This window comes from Panicum hallii, chromosome 7 (genome assembly GCF_002211085.1).
Source record: "Panicum hallii strain FIL2 chromosome 7, PHallii_v3.1, whole genome shotgun sequence".
In the NCBI taxonomy this organism is placed as follows: domain Eukaryota; kingdom Viridiplantae; phylum Streptophyta; class Magnoliopsida; order Poales; family Poaceae; genus Panicum; species Panicum hallii.
Window position 1 is genome coordinate 724906 of NC_038048.1, and position 23578 is coordinate 748483.

The 23578-nt window shown below is 43.9% G+C and overlaps 3 protein-coding genes across 7 annotated transcripts; 1 reads left to right on the plus strand and 2 right to left on the minus strand.

Annotated features, from left to right (window-relative positions):
* LOC112899775 lies at window positions 1-17649 on the plus strand. 2 transcript variants are annotated; one of them, XM_025968382.1, is made up of 2 exons: window positions 1-587; window positions 4773-4951. In XM_025968382.1, the coding sequence occupies exons 1-2, from the start codon at window positions 153-155 to the stop codon at window positions 4857-4859; spliced, it is 522 nt and encodes a 173-aa protein (XP_025824167.1). In that variant the 5' UTR covers window positions 1-152; the 3' UTR covers window positions 4860-4951. The 2 variants fall into 2 exon arrangements, with proteins under 2 accessions (XP_025824167.1, XP_025824166.1); XM_025968381.1 differs by lacking the exon at window positions 4773-4951 and adding an exon at window positions 17236-17649 and having other exon boundaries at window positions 5-587.
* On the minus strand, window positions 921-5140 carry LOC112899774 (mitochondrial uncoupling protein 1-like). 4 transcript variants are annotated; one of them, XM_025968378.1, is made up of 9 exons: window positions 4828-5140; window positions 4129-4318; window positions 3943-4047; window positions 3461-3591; window positions 3283-3381; window positions 3098-3202; window positions 2894-2968; window positions 1419-1505; window positions 921-1243 (listed from the first exon to the last, which is right to left on the minus strand). In XM_025968378.1, the coding sequence occupies exons 1-9, from the start codon at window positions 5104-5106 to the stop codon at window positions 1223-1225; spliced, it is 1092 nt and encodes a 363-aa protein (XP_025824163.1). In that variant the 5' UTR covers window positions 5107-5140; the 3' UTR covers window positions 921-1222. The 4 variants fall into 4 exon arrangements, 3 of the variants coding, with proteins under 3 accessions (XP_025824163.1, XP_025824165.1, XP_025824164.1); XM_025968380.1 differs by having other exon boundaries at window positions 3943-4021; window positions 4119-4343; window positions 4828-4893; XM_025968379.1 differs by having other exon boundaries at window positions 921-1287; window positions 3943-4021; window positions 4119-4343; window positions 4828-4893.
* Window positions 6114-20899, minus strand: LOC112899773 (probable LRR receptor-like serine/threonine-protein kinase At1g06840). The gene is made up of 20 exons (XM_025968377.1): window positions 20153-20899; window positions 19518-19687; window positions 19130-19283; window positions 18593-18664; window positions 18393-18464; window positions 17958-18101; window positions 17799-17870; window positions 17657-17728; window positions 12910-12984; window positions 11753-11821; window positions 11533-11601; window positions 11334-11405; window positions 10881-10967; window positions 10727-10795; window positions 9244-9734; window positions 8417-8569; window positions 7908-8191; window positions 7589-7640; window positions 6966-7216; window positions 6114-6856 (listed from the first exon to the last, which is right to left on the minus strand). Exons 2-20 carry the CDS (start codon window positions 19627-19629, stop codon window positions 6344-6346), a joined length of 2883 nt encoding a protein of 960 aa, XP_025824162.1. The 5' UTR covers window positions 19630-19687; window positions 20153-20899; the 3' UTR covers window positions 6114-6343.
* Between the last annotated feature and the right edge of the window lie 2679 nt (window positions 20900-23578).

Sequence of the window (23578 nt, forward strand, 5' to 3'; positions counted from 1 at the left end):
GATGGCGCCGGCCACCAAGTGTCATTTGCAAATGTGGAAAGCAATCCGAGTTGGTTGCAACAATAATCAAAGCCGGATTCCAATCGCGTTTTCCATGGAAGGTCACGCAACAACCCGTCGGCTGTGGATGGCAACCTCCGATCCCGCACTGCATGGCCGCCTGGCTGCCTATATATATTCTACACGTACCAGCAGCCAAGGTCGTCGATCCACCCACGCCTTCGCTTCGTCTGCTAGCTCCGGCGGCCATGGCGTCCACCGGGCCACATCCAACCTCTGCACGCGCCGCCCCTCCGTCCCCGCACTCCTCGTCGTCGTCGACCAACTCCAACGCCGACCTCATCATCCTGTCGTCGTCCGACGACGACGACCGGGCGGCGGGCACCCGCAAGATGAGGCGCGCGCCCATCTACCAGAAATGGCGCTTCAGCGACGAGGTCGACCTCCTCACCTGGCTCGCCGCCGAGCGCCGCAGGTGCGGGGAGCTGCCGTCTTGGTCCGAGCTCTTTAAGGCCCTCACGAAGAAGGAACGAGACGCGCCGGCGCTGAAGCGGGCGAACCTCACCGCCCCCGACCTCAAAAAGAAGGTGAGCAACCTCAAGGAAAAGTTCATCAAGGCCGTCGGCTCCGGCGGCCCGGGAGACATACCTCGCGACCAGATTCTCTACGGCCTGTCGCGCGAGGTCTGGCCGGACGCCGGACCACGAGTAGTTCATTTCGATTAATATTAGTTATTATAATATATTTCCATACATGGTTGAATTTGCTTGGGTTAGTGCTTTGCTTGTTCCTTCATCATATCGATTGTTCTGTTCTATCGACAACTTGTTAGGGTTCCGTGATTTGTGTCCTCAGACTCGGAACTAACACAAAAAATCACAATGGATGCGTTATACTTTATGTTTTTTTTCACATACATCTGAATGGGTGTAAACTTCATAAAACATGTAATTGTCTGTTGTTCTCTACAATATACCGACACGGAGTGGTTCCCTAATCGATCTGTGATAGGAGATTACAACTTGTAATAATCAAAATAAACATGAGAGCGTATTGTCCTATGCAATCTAACTGACAGGCAGATCTGGCAGTATGGCATGACTGCTTAATTTCTGTAGCTTTTTCCTTAATCATGCAACCATGCATGTATATATGCCCACCATATATGTCACCATTCGCTTGTCCACGCAACTCCTACTCGCAGTGTGTGCTGGAGTCAACCTTACAGAAACAATCTTCTTACCTTTTTCATTCAACAAGACAAATACAAAAAGAATCAGCGGCTTTCTGCATTTCACAGGAGAGGGAGGGGGGGAGAGAGTTGCGGCAAAATTAAGGCCTTCAGTGATGAGACTGGCAGGCACCTGATAATGCTTCAATTTTAAACAACATAAAAAGGCATCTGCTTGTTTTGTTACCTGCTCCAGAGTTAGGAACATTATCACATTCCATGACCCAATTCGACAAAAGTTTGCAATGAACCCCTTGTAGAAAGCACCAGGTCCCTGCACAAAGGAACCATAAGTTATTAATATGCTTGCTTGGTGTTAATTTTCTGTGAAACATCTATGACGTGACATATTCTAAATTAGTAGAACGAAAAAAACACTCCACGAGAACAATGCATCTGCATATCCAAAATCAGATCAGCGAGCTTAACTACTCTGACATGTTGAAGAATGGGTAGTGACCTAAGAAATAAATAAAATTTACCTCCTAAATTTTTTGACGGGAACTACGGCGGATCCATTTGGATCAGCCTGAACCTCCTAAATAATACATGGTCCAAGAATACAAAGGAAAACTTATAATCAGAATAAGTAAATCGGCAGAAAAGCTATCCCCCAACTCAACTTCCATCAAACTGAATGAAAATATAAATACCAGCAAACTAGACATAATTTCAACAGATTAAAGCCGTGTCTTCTGTTACAGAAGTCGCATGTGAAATTTGTCACTCACGTCTGCCCTTGCTAAAACTTTGCCAAATCACAAGCACCGAAGACCATGGTCCATCACATAATGTAGCTGGATTAAATAGACGGTTCCCTTCCTAATACCAAGTCAGTTTCCTTAGCTGTAAATTTTCCTAACATGTAATTCTGGAATACAGCTTGAGCCACGTAGAAATTGCAACAGAATTTTGCAGTGTTTTTACCAGTGATTTTACCCTTGGTCCTTGGATGAATTTCATACAACCTTCACAAATTTAATTTTGTTTCTACCATTTTAGTTGCCAATGATAAATCAGAATATAAAATTGCAATTATCAGCAGGAGCACTAATGATGTTTGCCCTTTGCAATTTCTCCAAAAACCTATCAAGATCACCCTCCAATCCCTCAGAGTCATGCCCCCAATGGCAATCAGCATTCACTGCATCACTTCACTTGCATGTTGCCACACTCTGGCATGTCAAATCCTAATCAATTTGATTTCCGACTTTAAAAGAGTCGTGTGACCACAAGGCAATATTCCTTGTTTTAGACTATGATCCAACTGAAAACACGTTTTCTGAACATTGCAATCCCAGGTTTCAACAATAAAGACATAGCAATGTTCTTTGCAACAAATTCAAAGACTTAAATTTAATGCTTTAAATGCAATATCGCAGCCTAAAATGAGTGGCTTATAGTTATACACTTATACTGTAGTGGCAGTCAATTCTGTAGTGGCCTGTAACCGATTGCTCAACTGAATTGATGGTCAAAGCTCTGGACTGGAATATGGAAGATATTTAACTTTAAAGTGACAGAGGTTCAGGGCAGATGGATATTGACATATTGGATGGATACACATGGGAAAGACTTCTCATGCTTGCTGCAAGTGCTAAAACATCTGGGGAACCATACAGTAATAGACTGTACAAGAAAATCAGGGAAAGAACTCCATACATCATTCTTTAATGTCTTGGCAAAACAATCAAGTGTACTTCTGTACGTCGAATCACCCATCATTCTTGATTTCACCTAAACAGAAATCTTGACAGTTAAATTCGCAAAACACAAGGCATACATCCAAGAAGGGTTTAGAGTGAGCAAACATATATTGCAACTGGGAACTTGGTAGTGTTCCAATCCAGAATTTGCAGGGCATACCACATCCACTGGAGAGCCAATGCAAACAGCAAAAAACCCAGCACCAAGTCCAGCTAAAAGATGGGTAAAAACGTTATCAGTAAACCCAGGAAGTTTTAGAAACATCTGCATGAACAGAACAAAGGAATGAACAATAATAGTGAAAGCCAATGCCCATCACAAGACAGAAGAGAGTAAACAGGTACCTGTTTAAATTGGTCATAGCTGGCCAACTCAGCAGCATTAATTATGGCATTGCGTGCAACATTTGGACCAAGGCCAGTCCACAAAGCTCCAATGCCTTCCTGTACGTATGAAGAATTAAGGACCATGACAGAAAAGAAATAACCATCTAAACTAAATGCCCATGATTATCGAAGCAACCTGTCTGATTATTGTAGCATACGCATTAAGGGCTCCAGAATAGTTCCTCTTGACAGTGTTAGCCTTTCCATCAGCTTGCAATCTAACTTTAACAAGATCAGTTGGATTTGCCACAACAATTGCTATGACACCTGAGAATAGACAAAAAAAAATTATTTAGCAATAAGTGCTTCTCCACATTGACCGAGCCTGACACTTTAAAGTACACCGGCCCAGTTATTACTTATGATGTTTAAAAGGCAAATAACCACTTGTGTACATGATAAATCTGACATGAATCAAGAAAGGAAGCCATGTTTTGGATATGGAAAGTAAAAAAGACAAAATGATTTTATCGTTCGCATGATTTATACTGAACTGGAATAGTAGTAAGATGTCATGACATCATAATAACTGAGTAAGCGCTGTGCAGCAAGAGGTAAGATGGCCATGTTGCATTCTGAAATGAATTGAACTTGTCAAAGTTGAAGCGGAGTACCAACCAGTGGTAAGAGCAGCAAGAATCTTGCTTAGTAAACTGACATCAGTCACAGCAGTACCCCCCACAAAGAAAGCTTTCACCTGCAAAGGAAGAGAGGGAAGTTTCGCTTTGCTGTTGTGAGTACGTCCCTTTGAATTGAAGCAGGAGGGAAGGGTATGAATGTGGAGAAGTACAGACAGGCTCATACAAGCCGATGCGGAGGCCGCCGTACAGGAACTGGCGGTGAAGGCCAGGGATGATGCCCTTCCAGAGCGCGGCCACCCCTTCCTCCCTGGCGATGCACAGGATTGTGGCCAACGTTCCTCCACCTGCGGCTGCAGACGCAAGTGGCGATGGCAGTGATGGTGTCTTCCTTTGCAGCTGAAGGCACACTTTGGCTGTGTCCAAAGGAATGGTGCACACCTGATTATATCATTGGTAAATCAAACAGAAATACAAATCCAAACAGAAGCATACTTGGGTCGAATGAACTAACGTCTAGAATCAATTCGACAGAAAAACAAACTAGAATCATATCCTCTTTTGGCTGAAAAAAAAGAGAGTAAGGATCCTCTCCTCTATCCTACTTGCTAATCCTTGGCCTAAGTAAGTAAGAAAGAAAGAAACAATGCATATATCTATGTTGGGTCCAGTAGATCCAAACTAAGTTGCAATATAGATAAAGACAGAAAATACGGCACTTGGCATCCAAACAAATTCCTCTTTAATTGGTCGGCCCTTGCACTCAAAGCTGAGGTACTACCATTAGTCACTACAGGTCTTGAGACAGCAGCCACTTACTATTACTAGCCCTGTAGTCCCAATTTGGCTGAATCCCACTCCGCATCCCAGGTGGATCACGGATGCAGGCTAGAAAAGAAGAGAAATGCGGTGGAGCGGCGAGTACCTCAGCGAAGCAGGCGGCGAAGGCGCTGCTGAAGAAGACAGCAGCGAAAGAGGAGGCCGTCGCCATGCCCCCAGTCTCGCCGGCGGCGGCCGCTCCGCTGGTGGGGATTGGTAGGGGACGAGAGGAATCCAGTCGGCAATCCGCCGGGGGTTGGTTGGCTTGGCTTGGCTGGGCTTTCGTTCGTGGACCGCGGCACAAACACTCACGGGACTGGAGTAGAGAGTAGGTAGTGTGCTGCGCGTGTACAATTGGACGGGGCAGATTCAGATCCAGATCCATGAGCCAGTACGTCTACCAGCGCAAAGTCAAACGTTGCAACACCAATTTCCAGACACGAATCTGAATGTGTTTCTTTTTTTTTTGAAAGACAATCTGAATGTGTTTCATAGGAGTCCTAAAGTTTAAGTGGGGTCCAAAATTTCTTTCTTTCAAGAGCTTCGCTGATTTTGTTCTCGAATAATAGTAGATTTGCTACAGTTTCCCTTGCATATTTACATTCAATAAGTGTGGTGGATTCAATAAAGAAATTAAGACGGGTACTAGTTCTTCAGTGCCAAGAGTTCAAACGTCAAAGCAATTAATGTATTTAATTTTGTATCTCTTCTCTACAGTGAGGATAAATGGAAGAGCAAATCAGGAGATGTGCCACATCATAAAATGTTGACGTGGTTCTCACTTGTCATGTCACCTAAAAAAAGACCTATTAATCAAGTTGAGAACATAGCATATGCGCAGTGATTTTATGACAAATTTGATTATGTGGCTATCATGAGCAAAATTGTCAGGATCAAGGTCGTAGGTAGTCTTTTTTATTCCTTCACAGGATCATATCATGCATATAGAATTAGATGATAGGATAATGATTCCATCGTATTTTGAGAAAACCATGTTTATTTTATAAATGAATTGAATATGTTCTGAAAATTGAGGCTAGGTAGTGTTGGTTTTTGATATTTTTATTTAAATTGTGTACATTAGTATCTTATTTGAGGCTAGCACTTATTCACATCTACTCCAATTTAACTTGGCTTTATATCTCATTTGTAACTACTAAATATTATTATTTGACATATAACATGTAAAGAGTGTAGGACAACCGATGCAACCTAAATTACTCACATAGACATAGTTTGAACTAGGATCACGATCGTACTTACCAGTCCTACATGTTTCTACTTCAACCATGATTCTATGAAATTTAAATCCACAGACTAATCCATGTCATGCTGGCTAACCAAAGGCAAACAAAACCCACCCACTCTCCTTTGGAAGCTTGACCAGCAGCAAGGAATCTTATTAGGCGAACTTTTATTACATGCTACGAGCACAAAGAATCACTATAGACCCGAACGAATTTTCCAATTCAACCAAATGCATCTGGTGGCAGTCACAGGCATCAGTAAGCAGTAACCACACTGCACATCACTATGATACTAGTAGCGTCCAACAAGAGATCCACATGCCATATTTACTATCTACAATAATAACACAACTCGTACATGCATACAATGCCTGGTCAGCGCGGATTGATGCTGGGCACAACGCCGCTGAGCAGGTTGCTACCAGAAACCTCCATGGAGGCAATGTAGTGATCATCCGAAGAAGCCATCCGCGATGCCGACGATGCTGTGGGTGTGCCAGTGGTGTTGCTGCTGCTAGAGCCCATCGCCAAGGCACCGGACTCTGACGATGCTATGTTCTCTGTCCCCGGCGTCATCTGCCTTATCCCCTCAAGCTCCCGAACCACCTCCACCATGGATGGCCTCGCGTCCGTCTCGTCCTGGCAACACCGCAGCGCCAGCGCGGCAAACCTCTCCATGCATTCTGCGGGGTATGAGCCCATCCGGTTATCAACCACCGAGAATATCATTCCCGACTGATTGGCTGCCAACACTTCTCTGACTATATTTCTTCCATGAGAAATTGGCTGCATCCCGGTCAGTAGTTCCAAGAACACGACACCCAGGCTGTACACGTCGCTTTTGTCCGTAAGCTTATGAGTGAGGAAGTACTCAGGGTCAAGATAGCCCTGCAAAAGTGAAGAGAGGAAAATTGGTTATTGATCATGATGTGCGCAGTGTATTTCACTATCTCAGGAAGCACCAAAATAGACAAACAGTGTATGCTAGTCTACTTACCGGGGTACCCTTTACAACAGTGGAGACATGGCCAGGGGCACTCCCCTCTGTTTCTGGCAATGGAGCGAGCCGCGAGAGACCAAAATCAGCAACCTTTGCGACAAACCTCGAGTCCAGTAGAATATTGCTAGCTTTGATGTCACGATGGTATATTGGAGGGTCTGCTTCCGTGTGCAAATACAGGATACCACGTGATGATCCCAGCGCAATCTGTAGCCTCATGGGGAAATCTAGAGGCACTTTAGCTTTAGCTGTCACATAGATAAGTGTTCGTGAAACTTGTCAGGTCAGAAAGACAGTATATCAGAAGCAATACTGCAGAAATTCCAAATCTTTGGAAGCACAACTTTTGGAACAGAGGAGGTAATATGAATGCACAATGATCCACACCAACGAAAGATGCATAATTTTGTGTTTCAATAACATTTTTCAACTGGAAATGAGAATGAACAATGTGATTGTATAGCTGTAGAAAAAGAAAATAAAGGGAAATTGCTTGGGTGCAAGTCACACAAGCCAGAAACATAGGGTTTGTGATGCTTTTAAAGTTCTATTTTTTGGTCCAATTGAATAACTATAAGTAAAGTTTAAGGTGATTATAGTGGCACTGAATAAGCTCTCACCTGAAAGATGATCACGTAGATTACCATTGGGCATAAACTCATATACCAGCATCTGCAATATAGGCTTAACACAGTGAGGCTATATCACAGTAATGTTGAATATTAAATACATTACCTACTAGGAACTCATCCATATCATGACTTCCAAAAGGATGGAATAGGTTCCACATGTGCATTAGAAGCAGCAAATTTTGTATGTCAACTTTTACACAACTCAGTTCAAAAGAAGCAAGCGATTGAATAATCAACAACATTTGATGCAATTGAATTTAAAATTTGCATTCTTTAGGGAAAAAAAGAAAAGGTTTGCAGGGACGACCTGCTCGTCTTCTTCGTCACAATAACCAAACAAAGAAACCAGGTTACGGTGATGCAGCCTGGACAGCAATTCTATCTCTGTGAAGAATTCCTTTGAACCCTGAAGAGATCCTTGCTGTGCACGTTTTATGGCTACAACTGTTCCATCAGCCAACAAACCTCTGTATACTTTGCCATACCCTCCTTGGCCAATCAGTGTTGAATCATCGAAGTCATTTGTACAATGTGACAATTCTTCAAAAGTAAAGTCCTTCACACCAGCAATTTTCATTGAGATTCTTTTTGCTGCAACAAAAGACAAAACCTTGTCATTCGAACAGCAGAGAGGAAGACAATAGTAAATCATATGGAAGGGATAGAGTTATATGCACATTAAGTGCTTTACTAAAATAGTAAGTAAATAAATAAATAAAGAGGGGGCCAATTGAAACAATATTCCATTTTCAAAAATTACAAACTTTCTAACTGTTGACTACTTAAGACCGTAGAGAGTATAGGTGGAGGGTTTACCAGAACGTTTCTTTGAAGAGGAATGTTTTGAACGTCTTCTCAATATGACGATTGTAATTAGGGATGAAAGAATGGCAGCTGCAGCAAATGCGGCCATGACTATCCCAACAATGGCACCCGTACTCAGACTGGACTTTGTACCATGAGGTAATACTGGAAAGAGAGCAATGAGAACAGATGAGCTCTCTATCTTCTAGGCATGCTACAATTATGGAAATTTAAACTGATCAAGAATATGCAGCAAACTTAGGTTAGTAAGATTTTCATAACATTAAGTTTTGTAGGCATGTTTGATCAACAGCGCCATGTGAGTGCTACACCCCAAAGTCCAAACTATTCATTTGGGATATTCATGTTCCATTATTATTCATGCGGGATATCATATTCCACTGTATCATTTAGGCTCATACATCCTTTCCTTAACTTGCTGAGCCTTACCAAGTCACATCGGCTTTTGGTCACATACATTTCTCACAGTTTCTGGTTAGGTGCAAGTTTGCAATAACGCCTTGTGTGAGATTTCAAATGAGGTACAAGTGTGGTGCTCAGCTGGGCAAAGAGGATTAGAGTCCTAGGTTCAGTCTAGCTGTTCTTTGTTGGTTTATTGCCCTCCCTAAGCATGTATTGTGAACATATGCTTGGAAGAGCATATGTAAGACTGTTTTTTCCTTCTTAATATAAAGATACGCAGCTCCACTACATATTCGAGGAAAAAAAGATGCAAGGTATCCTTATCATAGTTAACCTCACGAAAACTCTAATCTAAACCTCTGAAAACTATACAATACAGAAATGAAAATAATAGATGCTGAGAAAAGATAGCATACTGTTGTTGTACCACCCTGGGTTGAAGTTGATAAGCTCATAGGGCCCAAATATGTCAGAGTCAGGAATCTGCCAACCTGTGAACATACCTCTGAGCCTGGATACCTCACTTGCATTGAAAAGGATAGTGTTATTTGGAAATAGTTTCAGGTACATCTTCAGCCTTGGGCCTTCTTCCCACATAAAAGTAGAGACTTCTAATTGGTACGACAACAATGAAAGCCCAGATGATAAGTACTGCTGAAATAGGACCTCATAGGGAACAAAATTCGAAAGCCCAGGACTCTTAAGCCGGTAATCCACATAAAGTGGAACGGCACATGAGCACGGTATTGGTGACATTGGCACTCTTTCATAAGGTAAGTCGGTAGAACATGGTCCACAAAGTGTACTGTTACTTGAGGAACCTCCATGTGCAACAACTGGCGTTGATTGACAATACTGAGAAATATTCTGTTGGTTTTGAACTGTGCATACAGGGTTTCCATGTAACCTAAACATGACGAGTTAAGGCAGAAAAAGTAAGGCATTGAAACAGATGCAGCGGTAAGCTTTATAGAATATACACTTCAGTTCTTGATGAACTGCATTTTCTTTTGCAAATTAGAATTGAAGTAACTATTAGTTTTTGTTACTAGAATCAAAATCAAGGAAGTCATAGGCTACATCATGACATTGTAAGACTTATCATCAATCAACCCTTTTTTTTAGAAAATGGCCAAATGCAAAGTTATACAGAAGGGAGCATATGGATAGGGTGTAACAGAGAAAACAGAAACCATCTTTCACTTCGTTTCTGCCAATTAGCAACAGAAACAACAGATCTTCCAGAAAGTTCTGACACCAAATGCTCAACTGGGCATGTTTATATTAAAAAAAACATATGTGGTTTTCCCCAAATACTATGATACATATCTATATCAGACCATGTAAGGCACAAATTGTACATTGTTCTAGCATGAAACGACCAATAGCACCATAACTCCAACATGACACCACCCTTTTCTTGGGACTTGGGGCTCGCCCGAAAAAGGTTACATATTGTAACCTTCACTTATGGGCACCAATAAATGAAATTGAATGGAATCAAAAGAAGTGTGAAACCTCAGGCAACTTATAGAGGGGCTTGGATTTTTTTCCATCAGTTTAGTAGCAATATTTGGAACAAATCAACATATAGAAAAAAAAACTAAGCTAAGTACCGGTGTACCGAGACAAACAAGGCAAGGTAGGTGACTACAAGGTATTCTTCTTATATGCTGATATGCTCTGATGTTCAAACAAAAAACGTCCCCCAAATCCTAGCTAGATAGTATGTTGAAGCAGAAGTATTTTTGAAGCTACTAAAACATAGATAGGTCATCATAATTTCTTTATTAGCAAAGGTCATCAAACCAATCAGTGGTAACATAACATCTTTCTAATAACTAAAAGAAGTCAATATATTATTCATAATAAGAAGAAAGCAATAATATAAATGCATACAGGATGGTAACATTGTCAGGGGGTGAAAGAGGAGTTGATAGATTGGTGAGAGCATTGTTCTGGAAATCCCTGTAAAATATTCAATAGAGAATTAGACTATCAATTACCTTGTTCTAGAAAAATATGATAAGGAGTGAAGATTTGAATGTCTTACAGTATAAGACTTCTATTTCCACTGAGATCAATATTTTGCCAGATATTAGAAGGAACAGAGCCATCCAAGTTGTTGTTGTCCAGTGACCTGAACAAAGACAAAAGAAGTCTAAGTTCAGTCTGATCTGACTGACCGTTTGTCCATTTTAGAGCATAACTACCATGCAATGCCTACTGTTTGAGATAAAGAAACTATGGTCAGTGAAAGATAATTATTTTTTGCAGCATCGCAGTTATCTATTACCTTAAATCTATACATAAGTAAGAAGAGCCCTGTACTATAATAAGGCATATTGTAACAGTCACTATCAAGCAACATTGGTGTAAAAATTACCACCTCTGGTGCTATTATCCTTCATCTATGCAAAGCCTTCTACGGATGATGCAAAGGATCATCACATTAATTGCCCACATGAACATATAGATATCATGAAAAGGGTAAGATCGTACTTACAGTCTTTGGAGATTAGGAAGGCCAGAAAAACTTCCAGGAATGGAACCATTAAGGTGATTATGGGAAAGATCACTGCATGAATTGTGTACGTCAGTAATCACTGTCTATGCAATTAGAACGATCAATAAATGATAGTTCTAATCAAATGTTTAGTAAAATAAAAAGATGATATGATTTGTCTGCAAGGGATGTTTTATACATTGTAGTTATGTTGCTCGCAAATCGGCTGGAAGGTATGGGTCCCCTCAACTGATTCCAGCTAAGATCCCTGAAACAGCAATAAGACCAAGATGAGAAAAGACTGCCAAATTCTCCTAGGCATCATGGGAAAGTACTAAGAAATGTCCTGCTAATAATAAACAAAATGTAATTTCTTGTTCCCTAAGATGTGATGCTGTAGTAGAGAAGTTTACACATACAAGTAGCCAAGTTGGGGTATTCCACTGACATCAGGAACAGGTCCTTCCAAGCTGCAGTTCCTCAAACTCCTAATGATGAGCATCAATTACATTAATTGATAATTGTAATCAACACTGTCCCAGGAAAAAACTAAGCAGAAAACTGAATATACATTGTTTTTCCTCGAACGCACAGGAGAGCTACACATTATTAATGTTACAAAGAAGAAAAAGAGTCTAAGAAGACTCATACATGCTCAACAAGCAACGTTTTGTTACATGACGACTCGCCTGAGGAAAATAATAAAAAAACAACCAGCGACCGAGAAAACTGAATTCATTGTTGAGATGCACTGCAGCTTTACACCTTACTGTGCAAGGCATTCAAAGGCAAGCCCCATTGCGAGTAATGAACTGCACATAATTTTGAACATCTCATGTGTGCAAGCCTAGATTTTAGCATTATAATTTATAATACCTTAAATTTTAGTAAGAACTAGTTAAAATTCTTGGTTATATATCCTCATTTTTTCATAGGGCCTTTCTCTCACTAGATTAGAAATGATAGTTCATTGCGGTGGGGGAGGTTATCCTATAAACTTCAACTAGTGATTTATATCACGATATGCACATTCATACAGGGATTTCTGCTGCAACCTATCCCAATGTTCCAACAATTCTGTACTCTTTTGATATTCATAAGCTAGGTTACAAAATGTTAGGAGATAGACAAACCAATATTAATCAAACTATTTCCTCAGATAGTCACTATGAGAGACAAACAAACAGCTTAATCAGATGATCGGAAATGAACCAAATGTCTTAAGTTTGGTTAATCAATACTGTAGTATATAACTAATAATTGGACAAGGTACAATGTGCATTTTACTTTGTAGATCACTGACAGGCCCTTCGGAAGTCATCAATAGTCAGGGGCAAAATATGCTATTCGATCAATATCTATGCTACAGTTACTAATATAAATAAGCAATAATATAGAAGTACAAATCTACATGTCCAGATTTCCTTTTTTTTCCTATCAAAGATCCAACCAAATGAAGGGAAATTGTCATGGAAATTGGTAAATAACAATGAGGGTATGGATTTCCATTTTCTGATACTAAAATTCATTAGAGAACAAAAATACAAGAATGAAAAAGGAGGTAAAATAAACTTACAATTTCAGAAGTGTCATGATGTTGCCATAAGATGGAGGAACTGAACTTCCAGAGAAATTATTATTGTCTAGTTGACTGGGAATGTTTTAAAAAGATGCTAGTTAGAAATGAAATGGAAAATAGATGTTATATGTTCTAGAATGTGAAATTGAAAGTGCATGTTCAAATATTTGAAGAAAGTGAACTGCTCAATGTGCAATCCATAGGATCTTTCTTTTCAACTAGTTTTGATTATTGTTGGTCAAGAAAGAGTGGAAAGCACCCAAAAATTAACAGAACTATAGTTTGATAGCAGGTCCGGTCACTAGATTATAGTGTACTTTTAGCAAGAATAAAGCACCTTAGAGATCAGAATAAAACCAAATTTAAACCAACACTACTGCATGGTCTACAGTAACCAGTTAAATAAAGTTTTCACTGAGAAAACTGAAGGAATGATAAAAATACATTAGCTGCTATTGCCACAAAAGAAGTTTAGACCCACACAGATTAATACTTTGTGGTCCTCCGAAACCTGTAGATTAGCAATACTTAAATTCAATCGAGCTATGAAACAACAGATATGAGTAACCACTGCAAGTGAATTGTGAACTTCATGCCAAGGCAAACGTTATCCAATTCCTGATTGAAGAATGTTAGGCAACGCAGCTGTAACATCCCAGGTTTCTCCCGGAATGTTGTCAATGTTCAAAACTGTGAAATTTCAAAAACTTTTCGTGCATGTGCTGTTGCTAGTACCAAAAATAAGTATAAGTTTTCTCCATCTAGAAATCCTAGTAAATTTTACTTAACATTTGGAATCAAGGCCATTAAAATGTTAGTGTGAATTATTTGAAGTCTCTTGGATTTAATTGCAATTCTTCATGTTTGGAATTGGGAATTGATTTTAATTGAATGGTTCCCAATTTGTTTGATTCAATTGAGTGGAATTTGAATTTGAATGGGCCATTCAAATTCAAACTCAAAGGCTAATCACTTAAACACCCCGTGGGCCGACAGCCCAAGCCAGCCTAAACCTCCTTCCCGTGAGGCAGCCCACTAGCACACGGCCCAGCCCAGCTCCTCTCCTCTCTTTCCTTTCTTTCCCCGCGTAACGCGCCCCGCAGGCCGCGGCCCAGCCCAGCCAGACGCCCCCGTCGCCGCGTCCCTTCACCTTCCTCCCGGGGCAGCTGACAAGCGGGGCCCGCTTGTCAGCTTTCCCTTCCTCCGCTCGCCCGCAGTGCTCCACTCGCTCCACCCTGGCTCCGCTCGCTCCGCCCCTCGACAAGGCGCTCCAACCGCCGTTCCCCTTTCGCCCGCGCCTTTTCCCCTTTCCCCTTTCGCCGCGGCCCCGCTCGCTCGCGTCACCGGCCTGCGCCGCGCCTCGCCTGTCCCCGCACTGCGACACGGGAGCGAAACCGTCGCGCCTCCCGTGTTGGCCACCGAGCCACGCCGCACCGCCGTGATGCCGCCACGCGTCCCGGCCCGGACGCTGAGGACCCCCTGCCGCAGCCGCTCCCGAAACCCTGGCGCCGCGTATAAGAGCACCGGCCGCTCCCGAAACCCTAGCCGCCCCTGCCTTTCCCCTTCCGCTGGCGCCGCACCAGAAGAGGAAGAGGAGAAGAGGGAAGGGGAGGAGAAGAGGAGCGCGAGGAGGGGGAGGACTACGCCGCCGCACCGGAGCATCTCCACCAGGCCGGCGCCCGGACAACAACATCAACGCCGCCGCGCGCCCTGCACGGCCCCGACCCGCCTGCACCGACCAATCACCGCGTCAAGGACCTCGCAAGCGAGCCCACCGGTGAGCCTCACCGCCGCCTCCCCTATCTTCTTTGCTACCGGCGTGAGCCTCGGGCCGCCGATGAACCCTCTTTAGCCCGGCCTTAGGACCCCTTTTCTCCCATCCGGCCGCTGTGCCGCTTTTTCTGCAGGGACCCGTCGCGCCACAGCTCACCCCGCAGCCGCCGTCGCCCTCTGCCGCCGCGTCGTGTCGCGGGCCCGGGATGCCGGTGCCCCGTGCACGGCACGGCCACGCCGCGGCCCTCGGAGGCTAGGACCCGCGCGCGTGCATGCACACCTATGCCGCGAGGCTGAGCCTTGCCCCAGCCTCGCCACGCCACCGCTGAGCCGAGCCACGGCTGCACCACCGCCGTCACGTCTCTACCGCCGTTGGCGCCGCGCCACAACCCCGCCACGGCCTTGCCGCGCGCGGTGACCGCGCGACGCAGCCGCGACGTCGCGTTCACGTCGCGGCCAAGACCCTCGGCCAAGCCCCTCAGCCAAGCCCCTCGGTCATTCCCCCTCGGTCATTCCCCCTCTGTCATTCCCTCTCGGTCATTCCCTCGAACGCACACGCACAGCATCTACACACGCGCACACACACCACTGCCTGCCACACCGGATCTGGCAGCCACACCAGATCCGGAGTGAGACCGACAAGCGGGCCCCGCCTGTCGGGGGAAGCAAGGAGCGCTGCGCCCTAGGCCGGTCTTGTCAGAGAGAGAGGGAGAGAGTGGTGGGCTGTGGGCCCGCCTGTTAAGCCGAGCCGGCCTACATGCCCAGCCAGCCCAAGGACCGAGCCGGCCTGCTGAGCCGCAGGCCGAGCTGACCCGTGAAGCCAAGCTGAGCCTGGATGGGCCTCGAGCAGGCCTAACCCCCTCTGGGCCCAGAACCGAGCCGAGCCTTTCCCTTTTCTTTTTCTTTTACCCGGCCTGACCGAGGGCCCCACCTGTTAGCCTCGGGGTGAGGTTGACCAGTGGGACCCACCGACCCCCTTGACCGTTGACCGTTGACCGGTCCACGCTGACGTTAGCAGGTACTGACCCCACCAATGACGTCATGCTGACGTCAGCATGCCACGTGGCACGTTCTGGTGCGGCCACGTGTCAATGCTGAATGTTTTTCTTTTCCGAAATTCTTTTATTAATTTCAGAAATAGGTTTTTCCTTATAAAATTCATAATAAATCGACCGGACCACCGAAAATTATGAAACCAATTTCATAACTCTTCTAAAATCATGAACTACCCGTTGGAGTAGGTTTCGTGGTGATTTGGATCTTATTTGAAGAGTTTTGTGCATTTTTGCACTTTGATCCTTGCCCTTACTCGTTTTTACGAATAGGACCCGACTACGAGGAGTTGACCGACGGCCAGGACCACCCGGAAGCCCAGGAGGACTTCGAAGAGACGCCAGGTTCACGTCCATCTACGATCTGAATTCCTATTAGGCATTGCTTGTTAGATATGCTATCGCTACTTGTGTAATTTCATCAAGGTGAACCTGCATAGCCTATCTTGTTTACCCGTACTCCTTGCAATCCTATCTCACATGTTTACTATATGAAATGCCTTGCCGTATCTTGAATGTGTATGTGTGGAAATGGAAGAATAGTCTTGGCGTGTGTGGAGATACTATATTCAAGAGTTGGTGTTTAGGGCTTTAGCCGAGAGTGGGCGAACTTAACTCGATTGTGGATCGAGAGCTTGGGGTGTGTATCTTGGCACACCCTACGGAGTACCTGTGGCGGGTACAACTTTTTGGTTATATGGTTGAGGTGTTGGGGGCACCCGTCAAGGGTGCAATCGCGGACCACCGAGGTGGAGACGCATATGACGAAGATGCCCGCTTCAGCAGTTAAGGACCGACTGAGAGTAACTATGACTTGTGGGAATATGTTAAGCGTGCACACCACTTACCCATTATGAGGGTGGGCCCGGTCCGGGGCTAACAAGTACGGTACCAAGCCGGTAGGAGGATCGAGTATCGGTGCAGGGGAAGGAGGTGCTAATCTCACGTTCCCCGAGACGCATGGGAGGCTTCACAGTCCCGGAGCGACCTCTTGTGGGAGGATGCGCCCAAGACCCGGGAAATCCAAATGGTGCCGTGGCTCCTAGTTCTGTTTCAGTAAACCGGTGTTTCGTCTATTAGTCGGCTGATCTCCGACTGGTGCCGATTCGAGTGGGTCTAGATGTACAACCCCTGCAGGGTGTAAACTAGCCGCGACATCGGTCATGGACATCCCTACTCTTCTGTTGCTCTTATTAGTTAGTGTTACTCATGATTCTACCTCCCTCTAGAATAACTTCCTGCCAGGGGGCAGTTGAGATGTGAGGAGAGAGAGTCCTCGCATCGACTTGGTGGTTTGGAAGGTGTGCGTTGACCGGGAGTCCGGAGTGCCGGAAGGGCCCGAGTCGGGGATGGAAGAAGATATGAATACTTATATATGTTATTGCATGCATAGGAAACCCCAGCTTTATCCCTTGAACTTTGTTATACCTTTAGTATAGTCCACTGTAAAGCTCGCATTCGGATGGTGACGTGAACCTATCCCATACTTTGGGGATAGCCTGGTACGATGCAGGATCCGATCCGGAGTTCGACCCCAACGATGACGGATGGTACGACTGAGGCCTGTGCTACGCTCGAGTTGCCTGTGGAGGAGAACCCCGAAGGTGGAGGACGGCCAGAGGCCTAGTTACCGCTTTACGTTTTCTGCTTGAATCGCTCTAGCCAAGAGGCTTGTAATAAATTCCGTACTATAAATCCTATGGATTTATGTAATAATTAAACCCATGTTTGACCTTATGCGGAGTATGACTGTGATATTATGCCTGAAATGAGTTCTGTATGTGATAGCGCTTGATCTAGGAACTATCACAATGATACAGGGAGTCGGATTCCTCAATTTGGAAATCCGGTTCGTTTCAGCAGCCAACGTAAGATAACAGTGGGTGTTTCAAGATACAGCAAAATAGAAGCTTACATACATGATCAGCACTTTCGGTAACTTTGATAGCTCTGGAGGAATATAGCCTGACAAGTTATTGTTATCCAACAATCTGCAAATTGAAAATGTTCTCAGCAAAGTATAAAGTAAGATCACTGATTGCGCAGCTGTCTGGAACTTACAGGTGAACAAGTGAAGGTAATCTGGACAGCTCAGGTGGAATTTGACCGCTCAATGAATTGTTGTTCATGTGACTGGATCAAAATTGAAAAGGCCTTAGGAATTCAGGATACATATTCTTTGCTAGCACCTAGCAGGCATGCAAACCGTAATATACTCACAAGTGTTTGGTTTTGTTCAGGTTAGCAAATGATTTAGGTATGGGTCCAGATATCTGGTTCTGATCAATCTGAATCCTATTCAGATTAGGAAGGAAGCCAATCTCCTCCGGTAAAGAACCATTCAGTTGGTTTCCATTTAGGAGCCTGCAAATAGATATAATGGCACCTTGTTACAATAGCACAAATAATTGCATGAAAGAAGCAAGACACACCTGCCAACAACTTGTATCAGAGAAACACTATTAAATTATTACTAAAGACATGTTAAAGTGGACGGCAGAAATACAAAGTATCAGGGGGCACCTTAGATTCAGTGCGGTAAATAATAAGTTAAACTAACAGCTCAAGGAAGATGACAAGCTCCATGTGCAACCAAAATATAAATAGGTAACTGATTCAGCTAGACTATGTTGTTGACAAATTTCTATGACTTACATTAATTCCAGAGAAGTGATGTTGCCAACCTCCTTAGGTATGCTCCCGCCTATCGAATTCCACATAAAATCCCTTCAAAAAAGGGGAGAAAATAATAATCAGCCCCATGTGCATATACCAGTAAACAAGTGGGCAATCCAAATGACAAGCTAAAGCTAACTCAATAGTTAATTGACGCCAGCTAAAATCATTTCACTTACATAATTCGCATTTGAGAAAGCTGACCAAGCTCAGGAGCCAAAGTTCCTGATAAATTCAACGCTAGAAGCTGTCTGCAATCACGTTTATGGTATAGATGTAAATACTTTAATAGCCATGGAATCTACTGGCTGATGGACAAAAGTCACCAAGCGAAACAAGTGTTGCAGCAATCATATCTACTAGCAAAATAGTTTAACTCCAGAGATACAGAAGGGACAAGGCCCAAGTACTATCTAAACACATTCTGGATCCTTTTGTTAGTCAAAGTCTCCAATATTTCAAATATACAGTGTAGATTCAAACAATGGCAAAACTGGAAGAATGTAATGCATGCTGGAAAAGAGAGAAAGAAAGATGCCACCAGCAGTTAATAAGTTATCAATTTTCTATTAAGCTAAGTCGGTAAACAAATTTGCATTAAAGCCAAGGTCAAGTTTAGTCATTCATCATGAAAAGCAACTCATAACAAATGCTAGGGGGTAGTATGGAATGTATAACAAGCAATTGATTGACTAGGTGATCGCTTATGCTCGTACAATTCCTGTATATGCAAGTATCCATCGATTTTGCTTGTTGCATTGTAGCAGATGACATGGGACCAATTTCCCGTGCAAGGATCTCCACGGTTCCAGCTGTTAAGACGTTCCAATGGATCTATCAAACTGCCTCTGATAGCCTTGAGAGCATCAACTGCAGAGTAGGCGAACCAATTTTAGATACAATTAGTTTGACAATAATGTAAAAAATAAAGAAATTTGAAGTCATGAAAAATATCTGTAATAAAAAAAAGTAGTATCGCTGACTTGTATACACCTCTCCTCTGAGAGGCCAGGCTTACAAAGCAAAAGTGAAACAGAAGCAAATGAAGAATATGCAGAGATCAAACAAAATAAGAGGTGTGCATGCAATGAATAAGGACTTTACCTTCCCATGGTGCAGTGATTTGTGCAGTCACCGGTTGCAAAAGGGCAAAATAAAATGTGAGGATAATGGAACACAGAAAGAATACTTGAGGCTGTAACATAGTTTGCCCCATTTTGCCAGAATATTAGGAGTTCACGCTTGTAGGCTCTCTCTGATGATAGAATCCATTCCTTTTAGGAAGCCACAGAGCAAAAGTTAGTTGAATAGATCCAAGATACACAAAGGGCACCAGATTAAGTTACTGCTCAAATCTGCCGGGTAAATTTAAGAAAGTTATGCATTCTAAAGGAAAACTTTTGCTAGTTGGAATTCTTTGAGGTTTGCAGTTGGTAGCTTATGGAACTCAAAGGAGAAAACTCTTATCAAAACAGAATCAGATGATATGGGATGCCATGAGAAATTTTTCTAACACAGCACAAGGAGAAAGAAATTCCTTTGCTGCTCACATTGACAGGGAAGGAAATTTTAGTGCTGCATCCCTAACAAACAATTTCAGTCATGACACCATAGCTGAGCATGAGCTCATCAAAGATTAAAGCATGGTATGGTATGTCCTCACAGAGCCAAAAAAAAACACTTGGATTTTGCAACAAAGCAAGGTAATCAAGAGCAACTTTAAGGGAAGCTAAACTCACCAGGTAGGAAAGCAAGCAGCAGGTAGCCACGAAGCAGAGGGATTGATTGAACCGATCAGAGCCGCCGAGTGGAGGGGACGGCGCGATAAAGAAAGATGCAAGTTCTCGAGTAGCAGAGCAGGAAACTACGGCGAGTTTACGCTGGCGATTAAGATATTGTAGTGGCAAAAAGGCAACGGAGGTTATGTGAATGCGATGGAAGGGGGGGGATCTCTCCCATGAAAGGGACACTGATGCTGGTGCGAACAAGCGAGGAAGGTAGCAGCACCCTTGTTTAGGGACGGTGAGCTGCATTGACCATTTCTGAGTTGGGTGACCATTTCTTTCCTCCTCCACCTGCTCCTCCAGCTTCCGCTGCTTCTCCAGGAAGGGGGAGGAAGAGACGGAATCCCAATCCTCCCAACCATCCCAGCATTGGCCGCTCCCAGCAGCACTAAATGCAATGCACACACACTGACCTGACAGCGGCGGATTGGGCCTGGGATTGGTGTTGAACAGACTAGGATTGCTTTGCTCCCCTCATGCGTATCCTTCTCCTCTCGCTCTCCACCCATCTTTCTCCTGTCCCCCTGACCTCAGCACGTTGAATTTCGCCGCCTGTTGAATGGGCCAAACCAATCCGGGCGGAGGAAAAAATCAAAAGGAAGGCAACGAGAGGGAGAAGAAGGGGTCATACTCGAACGGCACGTGGAGGCCAAGCCATCCTCATCCTCGTCCTGGACTAGAGCTCCTGACATACCATTACCGCCGCCGCCGCCGCCGCCGCCCCTCGGCACGACGCCCTGAGCTCCCGGCTCCCCCTCCTCTCCCCTGACGACGCCGTCGACGACAAAGACAAGGGGGAAGACAAAACGTGTGCCACCGCTGTCAGGTGGGCCCGTCACTAAAATCCCGCACCTGCTTTTCCCACCAAAATAAGAAGAATGGAAAATCTAAAATATTAGTTTTCAAAAAAAAATCTAAAATATTGCAAATCTCCCTTTCAAAATATAGATGGATTCAAATGATTTTTGTCGATTGTTGGCTAACTTCAACCTCATTTTCAAGTATCTCTTTGCTTGTGAAAATCTATGTGAAAGTAGCAAAAAAATTGGACGCTTCGGGGCTATCAAACAAAACAAAAAAAGAATCAAGAAGCCTAGAGGTACCAAATATAAAAGGTGGTTGAAACATATACTTTGCTCACAAGTTTCTCTAACTGTATCGTCAATAGCTATAAAATTACGGTGTATTATAAAATTTTATACGCTAAGCAAGCATATAATTTGACTATTTTTTTCAAAGTTTGACTTTTCGAAATCCTAATTGTCCTAAAAAATAAACGTAGAGTATTTGATTGTCCACCTAAGTGAAAATGGCTCAAACCCGTACAAAAGCACTGACTTTTTGAAACATTCAAAGTGGAAGTTTCCAATTAAATAACATGGAAAGTTGGACCTCGACGCCGCAAGTATTTGCAAGAATTTGTAGTGGTGGGTAAAGAGACGTAAAAGTGAAGCTGGTATTATCTTTTGACTTTGTATTACTACTTGCTCGCTGGCTCCTGACATGCATCATGGATGGTACTAGGGGCGCATGCATGATACATCCATATCAAAAGTGTGCTCTTAGCTCGTCGAGAAAATATTTTCTTTTTGCAGCAGTCACAAAAGTGCTGCATCTCCATATTCTCCCCTTTCAACAAAGGGTTAATCATATATGGTTATTTTTTATATTTTGATATTTAAAATTTTTATTACTAAAGCAAGCAATGATTTCTTCATCCGTCAATTAAAGTCGTAATCGGAATTCGAGTGATCGTATGTTGAGTTGAGTTAAGGGTTCGAGAACATTTAGAGTTAGTGTTTGGCGAGTAAAATAGAAAAGATTAGTCCTTGACCAACACGTACTATGTTATTATAAAATACATATGATGTATAATATATATATTTTTATATATTAATTAATATATTTATATAGCTTCCCGTAACAACGCACATATGCACATTTGCTAGCACCTATAATGTGTCCTCGCCTCAATAAGAGAATCCATGGTAACCTTTTGATCTGTTTCCAACTTCCAACCATGGACACCACGCATGCACCAAACTAGAAATGATTTTTTTCCTTTCTCCAGCGGTTTTATCAATCAAATCCTCACCAATATAGTGAAAAAGATAATGTCTTCCCAAATTTGTTTGTTTCGTTGCCCTCCAGAGCCCGGATGACGATGGGCCTATGTACTTTCTCTGAGCTCGTGGTAGAATAGATGGGCCTGCCTTTTTCCATTCGGCATGAATACAGTGATCCTTCATTTTCTCGTTTCACTACAATTGCTATGGGCAGGCTAAGGCCAGCCAGGCTTATTTTTTAGTCTGAGCAGCCCAAGCCTGTGTATATTGGGCCAACCGTGTTTGTTTGGTTCGCTTCTATGTGAATGCTGACCCACTTAGGATTTTATTTGGTTGCCTGGTTAATTATATGGCTCGCATTGGTGGAGAAGAATGCCCTATGTTTGATTGCTGCTAGCTAAGGCGGTGTGGCCAACCACTTGGGCTGCCTCGGTGGCATTACCCGCTGCTGGCCCAAGTCATTCCAGGCAAACCCTAGCGGTGAGCGTTCATTTCGCTCACCGGCCGCTGTCTCCCCTCATCTCTTGCTCGGCTCTCTCACTCGCCACTCATCTCTCGCAGTCACCACCTCTCCTCCCTCGCCTCCTCCGTCGCCGGCCGACCCCTTTCCGCCACCGTGGGGATGGCCCGTCCAAGGCGCGGAAGCCAGAGCTGGAGCCGCACTCCGCTCCCTCCGGTGTCCGGGCCCCCACCCCATCAAGCTATTTTGAGGTAAGTTCTCCGGCCGCGATAGAGGAGCAGACGGATCCGTTTTTGTGTTGCTTTGTGAATCCTTGCACCCGCTGCTCCTTCTACAAGAGCCGGTGGTGGGGCACCACCAGAGCGGAGAGGGCGGTCTCCCGCGGGTTTGGTGGTTCGGCGCCGTCCTCGGGCTCTCCTTCGAAGAGGTCGACGGCGAGCCGTGGTGGAAGTGGGAACACTGGAGATTCCGACCAGCCCTCCACCAATTCATCTTCCGACGAGTCGGCCTCCATTACTCCGGTGAGGTTCCATTCCGCGACCCCTCTAGGGTTTCATTGGGTGTTACGAACTAAGTTAGATTTATGTACCACTTTGGTATGATTTATAATTTGTTTACCTGTTTTGGACTCCTGCTACCCGTTTGACTTGCTTATGCATTCAATATTGCTCCTACAATTTGTTCATGATTGTTCTCGAGGATTCTCATTGGGGAGGAGTTGTGCATGAGTCATTGGTGTTGTGCCACCATGGTCAGCATCCTCGCTGCCTGTTCGCTTGGGAAGGCAAACACACTGGTAGACGCTTCATAGGATGCCCATTGAAGGTTATTATTGTTTCTGTTTCATCTAGATGT

Bases quoted from the DNA above. Each gene is read 5' to 3' on its own strand.
- LOC112899775 (XM_025968381.1), top strand. From the start codon at position 153: ATGGCCGCCTGGCTGCCTATATATATTCTACACGTACCAGCAGCCAAG. The intron at 588-17,235 runs GTGAGCAACCTC...CTTTGGGGATAG, and splicing joins CCCCCGACCTCAAAAAGAAG to CCTGGTACGATGCAGGATCC.
- LOC112899774 (XM_025968378.1), bottom strand. From the start codon at position 5,106: ATGGATCTGGATCTGAATCTGCCCCGTCCAATTGTACACGCGCAGCAC. The intron at 3,382-3,460 runs GTTGCTTCGATA...TCATACGTACAG, and splicing joins ATGCTACAATAATCAGACAG to GAAGGCATTGGAGCTTTGTG. The intron at 3,203-3,282 runs GTACCTGTTTAC...CTGTTCATGCAG, and splicing joins GCTATGACCAATTTAAACAG to ATGTTTCTAAAACTTCCTGG.
- LOC112899773 (XM_025968377.1), bottom strand. From the start codon at position 19,629: ATGGGGCAAACTATGTTACAGCCTCAAGTATTCTTTCTGTGTTCCATT. The intron at 10,968-11,333 runs GTAAGTACGATC...GTCTTTGTTCAG, and splicing joins CTTCCTAATCTCCAAAGACT to GTCACTGGACAACAACAACT. The intron at 8,570-9,243 runs GTATGCTATCTT...CTCTCTTTCCAG, and splicing joins CCCAGGGTGGTACAACAACA to TATTACCTCATGGTACAAAG.